The 19,204-nt window shown below is 36.0% G+C and overlaps 1 protein-coding gene across 2 annotated transcripts in view; it reads left to right on the forward strand.

The window, feature by feature from the left end:
• Positions 1 to 1,553: 1,553 nt before the first annotated feature.
• Usp14 (ubiquitin specific peptidase 14) overlaps positions 1,554 to 19,204 on the forward strand; it is a 35,219-nt gene continuing 17,568 nt past the window's right edge. The window contains exons 1-5 of one of the 2 annotated variants that reach the window (XM_027942906.2): positions 1,555 to 1,736; positions 7,313 to 7,458; positions 10,141 to 10,173; positions 14,894 to 14,998; positions 16,449 to 16,552. In XM_027942906.2, the coding sequence (XP_027798707.1) occupies positions 1,721 to 1,736; positions 7,313 to 7,458; positions 10,141 to 10,173; positions 14,894 to 14,998; positions 16,449 to 16,552 (404 nt within the window). In that variant the 5' untranslated portion in view covers positions 1,555 to 1,720. Of the gene's footprint in view, positions 1,737 to 7,312; positions 7,459 to 10,140; positions 10,174 to 14,893; positions 14,999 to 16,448; positions 16,553 to 19,204 lie in introns of both variants that reach the window. The other variant, XM_027942907.3, reaches the window with a different exon arrangement.

Genomic DNA, 19,204 nt, shown 5'->3' on the forward strand with positions numbered 1-19,204 from the left:
TCATGCCACCTTGGCCCCTCTGGCCCATCTGCTTCTCACGTTTTGGGGATCTCACTGAGCATCTCCTGGGCAGGAAAGAGACAGATAAGGGAAGAGGGCAGGAGAACAAAGGAAGCCTAAGACATATAAAAAGGCAGGTCACCCTCTCACTTCTTGAGATACCAGGATACCAGCCATGGCCCTCTACTCCCTCCCAGGAGAAGTCTATGTTACCCCTTTTAAATAAACCCTGCTTTATATGTTTGCCTCAGTGTGCTTCTCTAATGTTATACTTCAACATGTGAGGAAGCAGGACTTGTCACTGGTAATGGGTGGTATCAAAAGTATGTTGCTTTCATATCCAATTCTCATAGCATCAAATAATGCCCAAGTGCCTAACAGCCAAGATTCATGTTTATAATAATGAGGAAAACACATTGAGAAGTGTGATCAGAGTTACTAAGGGAACATTTGGGTGCAATGGGAGTGCAGTTTAGAGAATGATTTGCACTTGCACCCTTACATCTTTAGGTCTCCCTATCAACTTCAACAAGAGGCAGCAAAGACTTTTCCACAAATGACCTATGTATTATATATTCCACGTCACTCCCCACAACCTTAGAGGCTAAATCCTGGGGCCCCTTCTGCTCAGCTCCATCCCTAGCCCTTTTCATTTTTATTTTGAGACAGTCATTCCCTAAGTTGCCCAGGCTGGCCTTGAACTTACATTCTCCTGCTTTAGCTTCCTGAGTAGCTGGGATTACAGGCGTGCACCACCACTCCAGACACATGCACTGTTTTTAAAAATCTATTTTAGAGAACTATATTACCAGACATTTGCAAAACAGGCAATAAAGCTACCCATAGCCTGCTTCTGTAACCATGCTCTATGAAACCCCTTGCAAGTCTTTACTGTTATAATAACAACTATAAATTATCTAATATTATAAGTGATATAATAGTTATCATTTATTTCATACTGTGCTAAGTACCTTCTTTACATAACCTAATTTAATCTCCAAAACAATCAGAATGTAGACACTATCATTTCAATTATATAGATAAACTAAGGCTCAGAGTCCTACAGCTCATAAGAGCTGGGATTTAGAATAAGTCCTTGTACAATCACTAATTTTATGTAGGTACAATCACGATGCTCAATACATTTTAATCCCCTTAATAAATGTGACATAGAGCAAGGCCCCTCAACTCCCAGCTCCCTAGCTGGGTACGCGAAAACCAAAAATCTCTGGTTGCAATGACCCACCATTTTTGAAAACAGGGAAAAGTCAACTTTTCAAAAATCAGACAGCCAGGGGTAAGGCAGGTTCCCATTCAACCCGCGGGGCGGGCGGGGCCTCGTGGACCACGCGGTCAGTCAGCCCGAGTGGGCGTCCAGTGCGCAGGCGCGCACCTGTTCCGGCGGCTAGGGCCGCGTGCCCACCGCCCGCCCCTGCCTCGCTCCGCCTGTCGGTCTCCCGCCTCCGCCCGGCTCCAGCCACCCTGCAGGCTCCGCCCCTGCCCTCCCTGTCGCGTCTCCGCCCTGCAGTCTCTCTGTGGGCGAACTGCGTGCTGCTGCGTCATCGCCAGTGGCCGGTTTGAATGAGACTCGTCGCACCCGAGCCGCCACCACCGTGCTTCCACCTCGGCCGCCTCCACAAGCTTCTTCTGGTCCCTTTCCCTGCGCGGTCTTTGCCAGGACCAGCCTTCCTACGCCGCCACCTCCCTGCGCACCCCCGCCATGCCGCTGTACTCCGGTGAGCTCCCTCCTCGCCTCTTATCGCACTCTCGCGGCGGACGCTTAGGCCTCCACGTAGGCCTAGCTTGCAGAGGCGGGCGCGGGGCATGGACTGGGGGAGCGCAAGGGTGGGGTGCGCTGGGTGGCTGCAGAGCGGGGACGACCCTGGCACCTTCCCCTCCCTGTTGCGACGGAGACTTGCCACGCGTGGGAGCCGCCTGCTGGGTGGGATGGGAGCCAGAGTAGAGATGGGGAAGCTGCTCCGAGTCATGACTCTGCAGAATAGTTTGTCGCTGTCCTAGTGTGCTGGGGAAGGTGAGGGTGTGTCCTGGGGTGCCAGGGACCAGGCTGCAGGTGCAGTGCTATTCCTTTGGGCTTCTTGGTGGCAGCTGCGGAAGGAAGTAGGGAAAGAGGGTAGGGATGGAGGGACTCAGGGATGTTAAGAGTGGCCTTCATCCTCCTTGGGGTTGATAGCTGCCCTTTGCTCACCCTTTGCTGCCTTTTGGCTCAGCTGCCCCCTTTATGCCCATTTCAGTTCTATTCCGAGGCAGATTGAAAAACCTGTATATTTACTTGTTCATTTTCATTTCATCATATATTGTATTGGACTTCTGTGACCAAAGTGTTGTGTTAGCTTTGAGAGGTAGACGAATGTAAATATCCGCCAGCGTTGTTTTTTTTTTTTTTGTGTGTGTGTGTTTATTTTTTAGCTTTAGGTGGACACAATATCTTTTATTTTATTTTTATGTGGTGCTGAGGATCGAACCCAGCGCCCCACGCATGCCAGAGGAGCGCGCTACTACTTGAGCCATATTCCTAGCCCTCCGCCAGCGTTTTTGTTTGGCATTTGACAGGACTGGTTTGCTCCATGGCTGCCTAACATGTTGACCAGGAATCACATTTTTACTTACTTAATGGACCTACTGTTCCAGTCTTATTCAAAATGGCACCTAACGTGTATAATGGCCCTAATTAGGTATGGATATGTGATTCATTGACTGTCCCTTACCCGACTGTGTCATAGTTCCTTTAAGGTTCAGGATTTTCAGTGAATCAAGAGTACTGTTTAATCTCTAGCTGGATTCTTGATGGTCTAGAATTTTGAATCCAAGCTTTAATAATAATTACCCAACCCTTTTCTAAAGCCACAGCTTGAAATATCCTATCTTGAAATGGGATATGCAGTATTAAATTGAGGGGGCATTAATTAAATAATGGTTGATAAAGAAGGCTACCTACTAACACACTGGTAGGTTTATAAGCATACAACAAAACCAGTCTTTCTCTTTATTCCTGCAAAAAATGCCACAATAGATTCTAACTTAAAAATTTAGTTCTTTGTTAAATATTTAATCAGATCTTTTTCTCATTCCCAACATATAGGTATTGAAGTAAATTTCAAAGGTCCCTTCCATTGACATCTCCATGTTGAGAGTGTATTTTCAAGATCAGCAAAAAGCCTTATATTAAAATGAAGAGAACATTTTAAGTACCATTCCTTAAGTTTTACTATCTAGATTCTTAAATGATTAAAGATAAGTACGATAAAGATTATTGAACACCCAATGTAAGCTGGATTTTTTTTTTTTTTTTTGTACCCAGGGATTGAACCCAGGGGCACTCAAACACTGAGCCACATCCCCAGACCTTTTTTTAAAAAAATTTATTTAGAGACAGGGTTTCATTAAGTTGGTTAGGACCTTTCTAAGTTTAAAAAAATATCTATATCTATATCTATATATAGATATAGATTTTTTTTTTTAAGTTTTAGGTGGACACAATATCTTTATTTTCTTTTATGTGGTGCTGAGGATCGAACCCAGTGCCTCACACATGCCAGGCGAGCGCGCTAGCACTTGAGACACATCCCGAGCCCCCTTTCTAAGTTTTTGAGGTTGGCTTCTGAGCTGCTGGGATTACAGGCATGGGCCACAGTGCCACGCCATGTGAACTGGGGTTTTATATGCTTTGCCTTGTTTTAATCTTTAACATAATCCTGTGTTACTGGTATGATTTCCCTTTTTGGATAAGCAAAAAGTTTAAGAAGGTCATCCATGGCTAGTGACACAGCTAAATAAATTTTAAATAAGTTTCTCTGGTTGGTCCCTCTCTATCTCAATTGTCTCTCAACTAGGCAGCACTCTACCATTGAGCTAAATCTTCAGCTTTTTTTTTTTTTTTTTTTCCTGGACTGGCCTGGAACTTGAGATCCTCTTGCCTCAGCTGATACAGGCATGTGCTGTAGGACTGGCAATTTCTAATATTATTTTGATTTAATCTTATATCATCTTTAGCTTGGCTTATTTTTATACCCTCCCTCCTCGCCAACTGAACCCAGGGCTAGGGAAGTGTTCCACTACTAAACTACGTCCCCAGCCCTTTCTTTTGAGACAGAGACTTGCTAAATTACCTGGTCTGGCCTCAAACTTGAATCCTTCTGCCTCAGCTTCCCAAGTATCTTGGGATTATAGGCATGTACCACTGCATCTGACTGTATGTTTCTTAATTTTTTTTTTTTTTTCTGTTGTTAGGGAACAAACCCAGGGCCTAGAACATCATAAGCAGGCTCTCCAATTCTGAGCTACATCTCTAGCCCCCTATTATTGTATTTCTATTTTCTTAGTGATTACAGTTATACCACCTGCAAATTGATTTTACCTGCTACTGCTAAAGTAATCCAGTACTATTCAAAACCAGACCAAGATATCCTTTATGAAAGTCTTTCAGGGATTACACATAGCCTACAACATAGAACTCACATGTGTGTTCTAGTTTGACTTACATATCTTCCTGACTTGATCCTTAGTCAGCTTCAGTTTAATTTGCTATTTCCCCTTCACTTTGGGGATTTTTTACATTTTGGAAAGCACCATATTGCTCTATGCTATTGAATATTTATCTCATCTTTTTTGTTAATGTTTATTTTTTAGTTTTAAGTGGACACAATATCTTTATTTTTTGTATGTGGTGCTGAGAATCTAACCCAGTGCCTCACGCATGCTAGGTGAGCGCGCTACCACTTGAGCCATATCCCCAGCCTCTATCTCATCTTTTAGGAAAACTTTTTTATTCTTTGGCTAGCCAGTTATGGTGGCATATACCTGTATCCCAGAGACTCTATGATCATGAGTTCAAAGTCAGCCTTAGCAACTTATCAAGGCTGGGGATGTGGCTCAGTGGTTAAGTGCCCCTAGGTTCAATCCCCAGTAACAAAACAACAACAAAAACAACAAAAACCAGTTGATTGTCATAATTCCAAAGTTAGCAGTTCCTATAAAAAAATCCTTTCTTGTTCATGAAGCATTCCTCTGTATTCCATACCTTTATAATATATAATAACATTATTGTGTAATTTATATAGTAAGTATATATAGGTTCTGTGCTTGTCAATTAAAGTGAGTGCTTGATATAGTCAACGAACTGATGATAGAACTGGAAGCAGGTTTTCAAATTCTGATTTCAGAAGTTTGAAATCAGACAACTATTAGTTGTGAGATTCTCATTTTTAAAGATATAAAATTTTCAATGGAAACAATGTGTATCCTTGAGTTTATTATTACTTGTTTTAAAAGTTAGCTGTTTTATGAGGCTGACCAAGAGATATATATTTTTAGTTATGTCTTTATTTTACTTTATGTGGTGCTGAGGATCGAACCCTGACCAAGATATTTTTATTGGAGTAAAATATATGTAACAAAATTTACCATCTTAACTGGCTGTTGCCCTTCTCTGACAGCTTCCTAAGTTGCCAAGACTACAGGCATCAGCCACAGCACCCAGCAACTATCTTAACTGTTTTTTGTATAGTTTGATATCACTAAGTATATTCACATTTTTCCACAACCATCATTATTGTCTCTCTCTAGAAATTTTATATTCTAAAAGTGAAACTCTGTACCCCATTAAATAAAACTCCCCATTTCTTCTTACCCTACTTGATGACAGGAGATATTCTCTTCTTGTCTTTATGAATTTGATTACTCAGGGTACCTCATATATGTGGAACCATATAGTATTTGTCTTTTTAAAAAAATATTAATTTTTTCGTTGTAGTTGGACACAATACCTTTATTTTATTTATTTATTTTTATGTGGTGCTGAGGATAGAACCCAGAGCCTTGCATGTGCTTGGCTAGTGCTCTACTGCTGAGCCACAACCCCAGCCCAGTATTTGTCTTTTTAGGACTAGCTTATTTCACATAACACAGTGTCTCCAAGATTAATCCATGTTGTGTAGTATATGTAAAAATTTCATAAGGCTGAATACTGTTCCATTGTGGGTTGTTGTGAATAATGCTGCTATGAACATGTACACTGTTATCTGTTTGAGTACCTGCTTTCAGTACTTCTTGGTAGTTGAATATCTTAATTCTGAGTTTATTTTTTTGAAGAAATGCCAAATTGTTTCCCACAGTGGCTGCCATTTTACACTTACATTAGCAGTGTACATGGGTTCCAGTTTTTTCCACACACTCATTAGCACTTGTTCTGTTTAAAAAACAAACAATTTTTAAAAAACCAGTAGTACTAGCCATCCTAATAAATGTGATATGGGATTTTTATATATATTTTTTTAGTGATTTAGGTATATCTATAGATTCTTAATATTTGAGCATTTCTTGCTCAGGAACAACACCTATAATCCTTGGCCTATTCTCAGTATACTTTATTCCAAGATTTTCTTGTCTCCTGGTAAACTGTATAACCTTTCTCTCCTCCTTTTGTTCCAACAGTATGTATTGATTCAAATGATTCTTTGGATAAACACTTCATGAAGGCTGTGAACCTCTTTATTCTGGGAAATTGTTCAGTTTGAGTGTGATGAGAAATCCACTTCAGTCTGCAGAGATTTCTGGAGTAGGATTTAGAAGACTTGGATATTTCTTGTAGTTGTTGCTGCTGCAGAATTGAGTATTGAACCTAAGGGTGCCCTAGCACTGAGCTACATCCCCAACCCCTATTTTTTATTTTGAGACAAGATCTCCCTAAGTCTCCCAGGCAGGCCTTGAACATGGGATCTTTCTGCTTCAGCCTGTCAAGCAGCCGAGATTACAGTCATGTGCTATTGTGCCTGGCAAAACTTGTATATTTATTAATTAATTAATAATTAACCAATTTTGTGATATTAGTCAATTCAAGTCTAATGTTCCAATATTTATATAATGAATGAGAAGTTAGAGTCAGTACAATTTTATTCAGGTCACACTGCATGCATATGTTTCTTGATCAAGTAGATATTATGAGCATAAAAAGATGAAAGGGCATAGTTTGACTTTCAAGAACTAGCTCAGTGGGTGATCCCAGAGGGTTTTCTAAAACTGAAATCTTTTGTTTTTGGTACCAGGGATTGAACTCAGGGGTGTGTAACCACTGAACCAAGTCCCCAAACCTCTTCCTCCCTTTAAAAAAAATATTTTATTTAGAGGTGGGTTCCCCCTGAGTTGCTTAGGGTTTTGCTTAAATGCTGAGGCAGGATTTGAACTCAAGATTCTCCTTCCTCAGCCTCCTGAGCTGCTGGGATCACAGGCGTGTGCCACCGCAACTGGCTTAAATCTGAAATCTTATAAATGAAATTTTTTTTTTTTTAATTTACAGTTACTGTAAAATGGGGAAAGGAGAAATTTGAAGGTGTAGAATTGAATACTGATGAACCTCCAATGGTGTTCAAGGCTCAGCTTTTTGCACTGACTGGAGTCCAGCCAGCCAGACAGAAAGTTATGGTGAAAGGAGGAACCTTGAAGGTAAAATTTAGTTGAGATTTTCTTTATATGCTATCATTATATAATTAGTGAAAATAATTAACACTGAGAAATCTGTTTAGTGTTAATATACCATTTATAGTACTTTTTTACTCACTGAAAATATATAATTTTATGGGTTTAAAGCTCTGTTCGTATTTATGTTGTGTATGGGAGGAACATTGTGCCTATTTCAAAACATAAAAGTATCACTTTAGATTTTATTTTGCAATTAGATATCTTTGAATGTTAGGGGAGTGGGATATTTTATAATTATTGGTATTAGTATTATTTGACTTGTTTTCCTATGAATACATATTAAAAGTATTTAATTTTGTTTGACCAATATAAAATTTATTTCTGTAGTAATTTTAAGTTAATAGAGATGGAAAATTTTCTCTCTTAAAAACATGCAACAATATGATTAGATTTGTTTTCTTTTTAAAATAGTAAAAAATGTATTGTACATGAACTTAAATGTTAAAATTTAAAGTTCTTAAACATCTCTTCCAAAACTCTGATTCTGGAATACTAGAAGCTTAAAATTTTTTTCCCTTTTTTATGTCCTACACATTGAAGCCTTTTGTCTCTTGAGCAATTGCTATCACCTATCTAAGAGATGAGAGTCAAATTTTTCAAAAAGCAAGGGGACCTAAGTTTTCATTTAGTTCCTTTGGCATGATCACAGTGACTCTAGCATATATCTGCTTCATTGATGAAGGGCCACAAAAAAATGAGAAAGTATTTTTTTTTTTTTTTTTAAATAAGCAATTGTGTATGGCTCAGTGGCAAAGTGCTTGCCTAGCATGCACAAGATCTTGGATTCAGTCCCCAAGATGTACCATTTCTTATGATTAAAGGCAATAGTTAGTTCTTAAACTGAAAAAGACCTTTAGGAAGTTACTGTTCCATTTTTAAACAAGAGTGTCCAAAGAGATGATTAGTCATACTAATGAAGGGGAGACGCATATTGAATATCTGGTACCTTCTGTGAAAAGAAGAGTGGGCTGTAAATATAGCTCAGTGGTAGAATCCTTGCCTGGCACATGAGGCCCTGGGTTTGATCCCCAGCACCATAAAATTTTTAAAAAACTAAAAAGGAAAAGGAGTAATGTGGGACTGACTTCATCTTATGAGGGGAAGGGCTTAGCTATAGTAAGTTACTACATCTGTGGAACAGGGATGGCCTTAAAAAAACAAAATCTTGGTTTAACACATGAAGCAAAAGTTTTTGTAAATTGCTTCATAAATGTGAGATTTAGGACTCAAAACATTTGTGGACATGCAGATATTGCTGAGAGTTTGTTTGTCTTGATCACTTTGGTTCACTTTCCTAATATATTTTTAGTTGTTTTGTTTTTGTTTTGATGGGAATTGAATGCCAGAGCCTTGTGCATACTATGCAAGTTCTTTATCACTGAACTACATCCCTAGCTCCCTCCTTGTATAATTTATTTTTTAATTTTAAAACTTATTATTGTTTGTTGAGGTACTAGGGATTAAAACTAGGGCCTTGCATGTGCTAGGCTAGTAATCATTGATTACCTCTCTGTCCCTTTTTATTTTTTATTTTGAGACAAGGTCTCATTTCATTGCCCAAGCTGGCTTTGAACCTGTGATTCTTATGCCTTAGCATTCTGAATAGCTGGGATTATAGGTGGGTGCCATCACTCCTGGCCTGGTATCATTTTTTTTTTTTAATATTTATTTTTTAGGTGTAGATGGACACAACACAATGTCTTTTTTTTTTTTTTTTTTTAAGAGAGAGGAGAGAGAGAATTTTTTTTTTAATATTTATTTTTCAGTTTTCGGTGGACACAATATCTTTATTTTATTTTTATGTGGTGTTGAGGATCGAACCCAGCGGCCTGTGCATGCCAGGCGAGCGCGTTACCGCTTGGGCCACATCCCCAGCCCCAACATATAATGTCTTTATTTTTATGTGGTGCTGAGGATCGAACCTGGGTCCCGCCTGTGCTAGGTGAGCGCTCTTCCACTGAGCCACAATCCCAGCCCCTGGTATAATTTTTAATAGCACTTACGTTCTCAAGAGCCTCCTGGTTTGGATGATAAATTATATAGTCACATTAGTTACCTATGCCTTATTTTATAAATTAGTCTTCATATTCTTGTCATATAACCTAGTTATTAATTCGCTCTCTTGCTTCTAAACTTGCAAAACATTAGGATCTGTCATTTGTCATCAAATATTTAGTACTTGCTAAGTATACTTAAATGTGTTTTAGTACTTGGTGCTGCCCTGTACTTAGATTGTGTCACTGTATGCAATTTAAGCAATCGTTAGACTTCCTGGCTTTTTGGTTGTATGTGTTTTGAAACCTTTTTTTTTTTTTTTGGTTACAAGGGATCAAACCTGGGGTACTTTACCACTGAGCCATATCCCCAGCCCCTATTTATATTTTATTTAGAACAGGATTTTGCTGAGTTGTTAAGGGCATTGCTAAGTACTAAGGCTAGCTTTGAGCTTGTGATCCTCATGCCTTAACCTCTTGAGCTGCTGGGATTACAGATGTGTGCCACAGTGTCCGGCTTCAAATATTTTTTTTTGATTGAATTAATTTTGAATAGAATTCATAAGCAGGATAAATTTTATTTGAGGAAGCTTTTAAAACTTAGTACTTGTGCAGAGATGGTTAAATTTTCTTTTGTTTGTTTTTGAAACAGGATGATGATTGGGGAAACATCAAAATAAAAAATGTAAGTATTAAGAACACTTCCTACAATGCAGTAACATAATTATTACACCAAAAATAAATTCCAAATAACTTTTTTTTATTATGTATATCCATGTGTTCCAGTACCATTTATTGAATACTTTTCTTTTTCCATTGAATTGTGTTAGTTTTTCTTGAAAATCAGTTGTCGGTCTAATTTTGGATTGTTGTTTCATTGATCTAGTTGATTAAAGTTGTACCACTACCACATGGTCTTGATTATTAAAGCTTTATATTAAAAGTCTTAAAAATTTCCAACTTTTTCTCCTTTTAAAAGACTACTTTAGCTCCTATGTATTTGCTTATAATTTTAGAATAAGTATGTTAATTTATTTTTTTATAATTTTAAAAAAATATTTTTCTCTTAGCTGTTGATAGATCTTTATTTTATTTATTTATACGTAGTGCTGAGACTTGAACCCAGTGCCTCACACATGCAAGGCAAGTGCACTACCACTGAGCCACAGTCCCAGCCCAAGTATGTTAATTTCTACAAATTGACTACTAGGATTTTGCTTGAAACTTCATCAAATCTAAATTCAATTTTGGGAGAATGAATGTCTTAATATGGAGTATTAAAATCCTTAAATAGTCAGATGTGGTGGCACACACCTATAATCCCAGCAATTTGGGAGGCTGAGGTAGGAGGATTGCAAGTTCAAGGCCAGCCTCAGTAATTTAGCCAGTATAAAGAATTTATAAATTCTTTATAAAGAATTTAGGATGATCTTGTCTCAAAATAAATCAAAAGGCCTGGATATGTAGCTCAGTGGTAAACCACCCTTGGGTTCAGTCTCTAGTACCAAAAAAGAAGTAAATGAATAAATAAATAAATTCTTAAGTTTATTTAGGTCTTTATTTTGTCTTTGGGTTGTAGGTTTTTCGTTTAGAATCTTTTATGGTTTTTGTTAGATTCTTAGAACAAGGTTTCTTTGCTGTTGAATGATATTTTATAAAATGTGTTTTTCAGCATTTATTGCTAGAATGTAAAAAATATGATTGATTTTCCTAAGTTTGTTTTCATCCTGAGATCTTATAATTAATTCATTTAATAGTTCCAATAGCTTTTTGGATTTAGATTTGATGTTTTCTGTGTACATAGGCATATTATCTGAAAATAATGAGTTTTACTTTTTCCTTTCTTTTTTCACTTCTTTTTAAAATTATTGTTGACATATAATTGATAAACAAATGACTTCTAATTTCATTTTCTTTCATAACTTCTTGCTAGGACTTCTAATACATTAATATTGAATAGAAAGTGATGAGAGTAGACATCTTTTCCTACTTCACTAAGATTTAAATTATGAATGGCTATTGAATGAAGCACTTTTTCTGCTTCTGGTTAAAATGATCATATGATTTTTCTTTTGGTAATTTGGTTATCCCCCATATACCCTTTCACACTGGGGTCTTATCCCAGGGCTGGTGCCTGCTAGGCAAGCACTTCAAACTCCTGGGTTCAAATGATCCTCATGCCTTAGCCTCCTGAATAGCTGGTATTATAGGTGTGTGCCATTGGGCCCAGCAATTTTTAATTGGTAAACCTTTGCATTTCTGGAATGTGCAGTTCTCAAACCCCTTTGCATACTTTATGGATCGAAAACCCCAAAGAGTTTTGTATATATCCATTGATATTAGATGTTAAAGCTGATACATTTTTAAATATTTATTCATTTAAAAACAATAACGGGACTGTGGATACAGCTCAGTGGTAGAATGTGTGCTTAATATCTGCAAGGCCTTGGGTTCAATCTACAGCACCATAAGTAAGTACATACATACATCTAAAACTGAATTAACAAACTAAACATCTAAAACCTAATATAATCAATGGATTGTTCATTTGATATTTAAAAAATATTTTTCAACACAAAAATGTAGTAAAGGAACTGGCATTGTTATAAATATTTGCAAATCGTGTGCGTGTGCGCGTGTGTGTGCGCGTGTGCGTGCGCGTGCGCTGGAGGGGCATTTTAGGAATTTAACTTGAGGCACTCAACCACTGAGCTACACTTCCATCTCTGGATTATTTTTATTTTGAGACAGGGGCAGGTTGTTGAGGCTGGCCGTGAACTTGTGATACTCTTGCCTCAGAGTCCTGAGTTGCTGGGATTAAAGGTGTGCGCCACTGTGCCAGGCAATTTTTGACTCGTTTTATAGCAAACAGCTAAATTCTGTACTTTCTTTTATATTCACTCTGTTGTGATGTGTGGCTTTAGTTTATGCCTCACGTAGTCATACAGGTGGAAAATGAAGTGTCTTTTCAGATAAAATTATAGACATCCTTTCACAGAATACCAAAATTCAACACATAGTAGTTTATTTAAAATTTTTTTTTTGAAGATGGAGTCTTGTTATGTTGCCACTGAGCTATATTCCCAGTTTTTTTTTTTTTTTTATTTTTGTTTTTGAGACAAAAAAATGCCCTGGCAGACCTCAAATTTGTGATCCTCCTGCTTAGCCTCCCAAGTAAGTGAGATTACCACCATGCCTATAAATTGGATGTTTTTGCTTGTTGTGTTTTGATCAGTGTGCTAAGGATTTATCAGTAAACCTTTCCAGTTCTTGATTTTGTTGATTTATATTATTGCCCAATTGATATCTACTCTGAAAACTATTTTTTCCTAAGATTTAAATTTATTAACTTCTCTTCTAGTTGCATACATAAGTTTTTTATATATTGTATTTTTATTATCATATAGCAAAGAACATTTTCTAATTTACCTTATGATTTCCTTTTTGTCCCTTGGGTTGTTTAGAATCAGGTTAATTTCCAGTCATTTGAAGCTTTTCCTAGATATGTGCTATTGATTTCTAATTTCTTGTGGTCAGATAACATGCCCAATGTTATTATAGTCTTCTAAAGTTTATTGTTACTTGTTTATACCTAATTATTTGTATGTATTCTCGGTTGTCAGATAAAATGTTCTATAAACTATAAATGTCAGTTAGGTCCTGTTGGTTTATATTGTTCAAGTCCTCTATATCGTTATTGCTTTTTTTGTTTGTTTACTTGTTTTGTCTACTTGTTTAGCAAGTGCATTCAAATCTCCAGCTATAATTGTGGATTTGATCATTTCTCCTTTTAGTTCTGTCACCTTTTGCTTCATAGATTTTGATATTTTCTTATTAGATACACAACATAGGATTGTTATGTCTTCATGAACTGATCTTATTTAATTATGAAATGTTCTTTATTTCTGATAAATTTCTTGTTCTGAGATTTACTTTGTTTTTTCTTTACATGACCACTGTTTTTTAAATCATTGTTTTCATTTTCCTTCTTGCTTTTAGTCTGTTTCTTTATATTTAAAGTTAATTTTTAAAAGATAGCATCTAGTTGGGTCTGGCTTTTTTATTCAATCTAGAATCTTTCCCTTTTAATTGGAGTATTAGATCGTTTATGTTCAATGTAATTATTGATATGTTTGGATTTATGATTACCATCTTGCTATTTTTTTTTTTTCTGCTGTTGTTTTTTTTGTTGTTCCAGAGATTGAACCTAGGGGCACTTAACCACTGAGGCGCATCCCCAGCCCCTTTTTATATTTTATTAGAGACAGGGTCTTGCTGAGTTGCCTCACTAATTTTCTGAGGTTGGCTTAGAACTTGCAATCCTTCTGCCTCAGCCTCCTGTCTTTAAGTTAACATTAAATGGGTAGAGTATATTTAAATGAATAAATACTTATTAAAATTTCTCAGGTTTAATTTTTTTAAAATATATTTATTTTTTAGTTTTAGATGGATACAATATCTTTATTTTACATTCATGTGGTGCTGAGGATCGAACTCAGTGCCTTGTTTATGCTACTCGAGCACTCTACCACTGAGCCGCATCCCCAGCCCTCAGGTTTAATTTTTTTTTTTTTTTTTAGAGAGGGAGAGAGAGAGAATTTTTTAATATTTATTTTTTAGTTTTCGGTGGACACAACATCTTTATTTTATTTTTATGTGGTGCTGAAAATTGAACCCAGCGCCCCATGCATGCCAGGCAAGCGCGCTACTGCTTGAGCCACATCCCAATCCCAGGTTTAATTTTTAATGTGATAAATATTGATAGATAAAATCCACGTAACAAAAGCTCTTTGAAATCTTTTCTTCACAGTGAAGCAGGGATCATCGAATTATGAATTGTAGTCTAGAAATGTCCTGTAGCCTATTTTTTTCATTCTGAAAGTTAAGAATGGTTTTTTGAATTTCAAACAATTGGGAAAAATAACAAGAATATGCAACTATGTGACTCACCAAGTCTCAAATATGTATCATATAGCCCTACTGGGGAAAGTTTGTTGATTCCTGATATTGAGCGGTCTTAAACAGTATCTTCAAATTGTTACTATAAGGGTGTGTGTGTGTGTGTGTGTGTGTGTGTGTGTATCTATCTTCAAATAACAAATGAGTTCGGTAATTAGACCCTTACAACAGTATACCTCCATTTCCCTGTTCTTGTTTTTGTGCTATTGCTTTCATGCAGTTTATGTTTGTTATAAACTATTTTACTACATAATCACAGATTTTATGCTAAATTTTTTGCAAAAAAAGTGAGATGTGACCATTATGCTTGTTTTTTTTTTTTTTTTTAATTGCTGGGACGCCTGTAATCAGTCAGTAGAATAATTTAATATGTGTTCTTTTTACTGGATGTAAACATTATCAACTTTTAGGCTTTTCATGAAATTATTATTATTTTTTTTAAATAGGGAATTACTCTACTAATGATGGGGTCAGCAGATGCTCTTCCGGAGGAACCCTCATCTAAAACTGTCTTCGTAGAAGACATGACAGAAGAGCAGTTAGCATCTGCTGTAAGATATGATCACATTTTGCATTTCTTCACTACTTTTGGAAAGACAATTATTAAAATGTCTTTCAGAAAGTAGCACCTAAACATTTTAATCATTAATATCAAGATGTGTTTTTGGCAGTAAATAAGAGTTATTATTATAATTTTAAATATTTATTTTTTAGTTATAGGTAGACACAATGTCTTTTACTTTATGTTGTGCTGAGGATTGAACCCGGTGCCTCATGCATGCTAGGTGCACGCTCTACCTCTTGAGCCACAACCCCAGCCCAAGAATGTTGTTATTTTTGAAATTGGCTTATAATAAATCATACAATTAGATTTTTTAAAAAATACTTATTTTCTAGTTATAGGCGGACACAATATCTTTTATTTTTATGTGGTACTGAGGATTGAACCCAGTGCCTCACCCATGCTAGGCAAGCACTCTACCTCTGAGCCACAACCCCAGCCCCTAGATTTTTTTTTAAAACAGTCATTACACCTTGATTGTTATTGCTTTCTTTTTTTAAATTTTTTTGGTAGTTGTAGATGGATATCATGCCTTTATTTTATTTGTTTATTTTTTTATGTGGCGCTAAAGTTTGAACCCAGTATTTCACATGTGGTAGGCAAGCGCTCTGCCACTGAGCTACAGCCCCAGCCCTGTTATTGCCTTTCTAATTTGCAAGTGAATTTATTTAGGCTTTACTTCCATTTAACTTTAAAAATAAAGTTAATAAGTTAGGGCTTATGCTTATAAGCCTCAAAACTATGAGGTTTTAAGGACTGTAACTTTACAGATAAGAGTTGTTGTAGGATGTACATAAAGTTATAAAGTAAATTAATATCTGCAATAAATATCTGGCAGATAGCACTGTTTAAATACTGTTTACTATTATCTTAATGAGAAAACAGATTCAGAGAGTACTTTAAATGCTAGGGTCTTTAAATTCTCAAGTGCTCCATGTTAAATTATCTAATTACCCTGAAGCTTCTTTTTTTTTCATTTACAGTGCTGGGAATCAAACCCAGTGCTTTGCTTGCTTTTTGTGCTCTACCAGTGAGCTATGACCCAGCCCATATCTTGAATATAAATGCAGAATCAGTGTAAAACTGGCCAATACATATGAGTCAATATTTTTTTTAACATGTAGCATTTAGTCGCATCATTCTTTTTTTTTTTTTGTTAGTTTTTTGGGTGTTTTTGCAGTGCTGTTATGCATATTTTGTTTCCCTAGTCTGTTTATAAGCTTGCAAAGGAGGTAGGACTGATATGGTAGTTCTTATTCTCAAGAAAGGAATTAAAACAGAATTAATGCCAGCATGATGCAAATAAAATTTCTTCGTTGGTTGAAGGTGCAATATAAGTTGTTAGGCACTGGTAAATGGTACTTGATTTGTGTGAACTTTAGTGATTTATATATGCCATGTCATTTTATAAATATGAATTAATTCTCTTTTAAAATCAGATGGAATTACCATGTGGGTTGACAAATCTTGGTAACACTTGTTACATGAATGCTACAGTTCAATGTATTCGATCTGTGCCTGAACTCAAAGATGCCCTTAAAAGGTAAGACTAAAGAGAAATGGTTTAAATTTCTGGATGAGGAAGGTTCACATTTGGGTGGATAGTAGTAGTATTTTGTTTTTTTAGCATCTTTATTGAGATATTCATTTATCATACCAATTCTTTTTTCAAGTGTTCAGTGGTTTTTATTATATTTATAAGGTTGTGCAGCTCACTGCAGTCTAATTTTAGAATCCATCCCTCCAAAAGGAAACTTATTAGTTGTTGCCAGTTGCTTCTTAATATTCTTCCACCCACCTCTAGCGCCAGGTGACCATTAATCCACTTTCTGTCTTATGAATTTGCCCATTCTGGGCATTTCTTTCTTTCTTTCTTTTTAGTTTTTTTTTTTTTTTTTAGTTGTAGGTGGACACAATACCTTTATTTTTAATTTATTCATATGTGGTACTGAGGATTGAACTCAGCGCCTCACATGCACTAGGTGGGCACTGTACCACTGAGCAACAGCCTCAGTCCTGGGCATTTCTTACATGTAAATGGAATCATATACTGTGTGGCTTTTGGAACCAGCTTCTTTTTCACTTAGCATAATAATTTCAAGGTTTATTTAAGGTTGACATGTTTATTCATGTCAACATGTCATTCCTTTTAAAATATTTTATTGTATATGTTTATAAAATTTTGTTTACCCTTTGTTCTGTTGATGGGCATTTGGATTGTGTCTACTTCTGGGCTGTTGTGAGTAATGTTGCTATGAACAGATATTTATAAATTTTTGCGTGGACAAATTGTTTTCATTTCTCTTGGTTATATACCAGAGTGTATTGCTCAGACGTATGTTAACTCTCTTTAACATTCTGAGGAACTGTCAAACTGTTTTCTTAAGTAGCTGTACCATTGTACATTCTCACTAGAAATATAAGAATGTTATAATTTCTACACATCTATACCAATAGTTATTGTCATGATAAATAAGCAGTGGGGGGAAAAAAACCTGACATACAAATCAGTAAAATGTTGAGGCATTCTCCAGGGCACAATATATAAATCTTTCTTGAAAATGTGGAGAAAAAATTAGACATGAAATATAGTTCTAGAGGGCTGGGGCTGTGGCTCAGTGGTAGAGCACTCACCTAGCACATGCGAGGCCCTGGGTTCCATCCTCAGCACCACATAAAAATAAATAAATAAAATAAAGATATTGTGTCCAACTAAAAAATAAATATTAAAAAAATATAGTTCTAGAAATGTTAATATTTATAATAAAAGAAGTAGCTAGTCTTGTGTGCATACGGCCTTGGGTTCAATCCCCAGCACACCAAAAAAAAGAAGTAGCTAGATAGAGGACAGGCAATATCTAAAAGTTTCCAATGAGTACTAGGATAAGTTAAAAGAAACCCCACGCTTAGATTTTTAGAAAATTTTGAAAAACAAAAATAGCCCTAAAAACTACGAACAGGGGCTTGGGGTTGTGGCTTAGTGATAGAGTACTTACCTAGAACTTGTGGAGGCACTGGGTTTGATCCCTACTACCACATTAAAACAAACAAAATAAAACAAAACAAAAAAGCTAAATAAAACTACTAACAGAAAAGAATCAGAATCAAGACTGATATAGGTCCTCATCAGTGAGCATAAACACATGAAATTAGTGGAAAAATACCTATGAACCACCAAGGAAAAATAACTGTCAACGGGTTTTGTTGTTGTTGTTGCTGATGTTCTTGTTCTTTTTCTCCTCCCTCTCCTCCTCCTCTTCCCTCTCCTCTTCCTCCTCCCTCCCTCTATTCTCTCTTTGGTTGTAAATCCTGCTTTCATTTCTCTGAAATTTGGAAGTATTCTTACTTAAAGTTCTTTTTTTTTTTTTTTTTCTATTTGATCCTTTAAGTGCAGAATGCTTTGCTTTTTTTTTTTAAGTCATGGCAGTTTCAAAAGGATGCAAACAAACATGAAAATAAAAAACACTTCAGTTGGATATAGTTTAACATATTTTTTTTCTGTGATCTCTTTCATTCTACTTATGTTAGCACAGAGTTTTGCTTTTTTAAAATTGAGACATAACAGATCTAGAAAAATGTACATACCTTAAGTACTCAGTTTGACCTGTTTTTTTTTTCTTTGAGTTTTACATTTGCTCTGTAGTCTGTTTTCTATCAGAATATAGAACATTTCAGTCATCCTAGAAAGTTTTCTTATGCTTTTTTTCAGTGAATCCTCATCCTTTCTACTCACCTTTAGCAACTTTTGATTTCATTTTAGTCTGCACATTCTGGAAATTAAAATAAATGGAATCATACAGGTTGTACTTTTTTTTTTTTTTTAAGTCTGACTTGTTTCACTCAGCAAAAAGTTTTTGAGATTTGTTCACATCATTGATTATATTAGTAGTTCTGTTTGTCCATTCTTGTCAGCATTGGGTGCTATTGATCTTTTTCCTTTTAGCCTCTATAGTGGGTGGGTAGCACATAAGCATGGTTTTCATCACCGTGAATGTATGATTGCTCTCCTTCCTCAGTGTTTGTTATGAATGATAGTTTCTGATCCTTTGTTATAAGATACTATATGAATAATGATTGGTTTATTTCCTTTGGATGATTATTCTATAGTATTCTATAGTAAATTAACCTGGCATCATAAATCTGAAAAATGAATTTAAAATTCCTTTAATAGAAACTCTTTATTGATGAGCAAACT

Source organism: Marmota flaviventris, chromosome 16, assembly GCF_047511675.1.
Source record: "Marmota flaviventris isolate mMarFla1 chromosome 16, mMarFla1.hap1, whole genome shotgun sequence".
In the NCBI taxonomy this organism is placed as follows: Eukaryota; Metazoa; Chordata; class Mammalia; order Rodentia; family Sciuridae; genus Marmota; species Marmota flaviventris.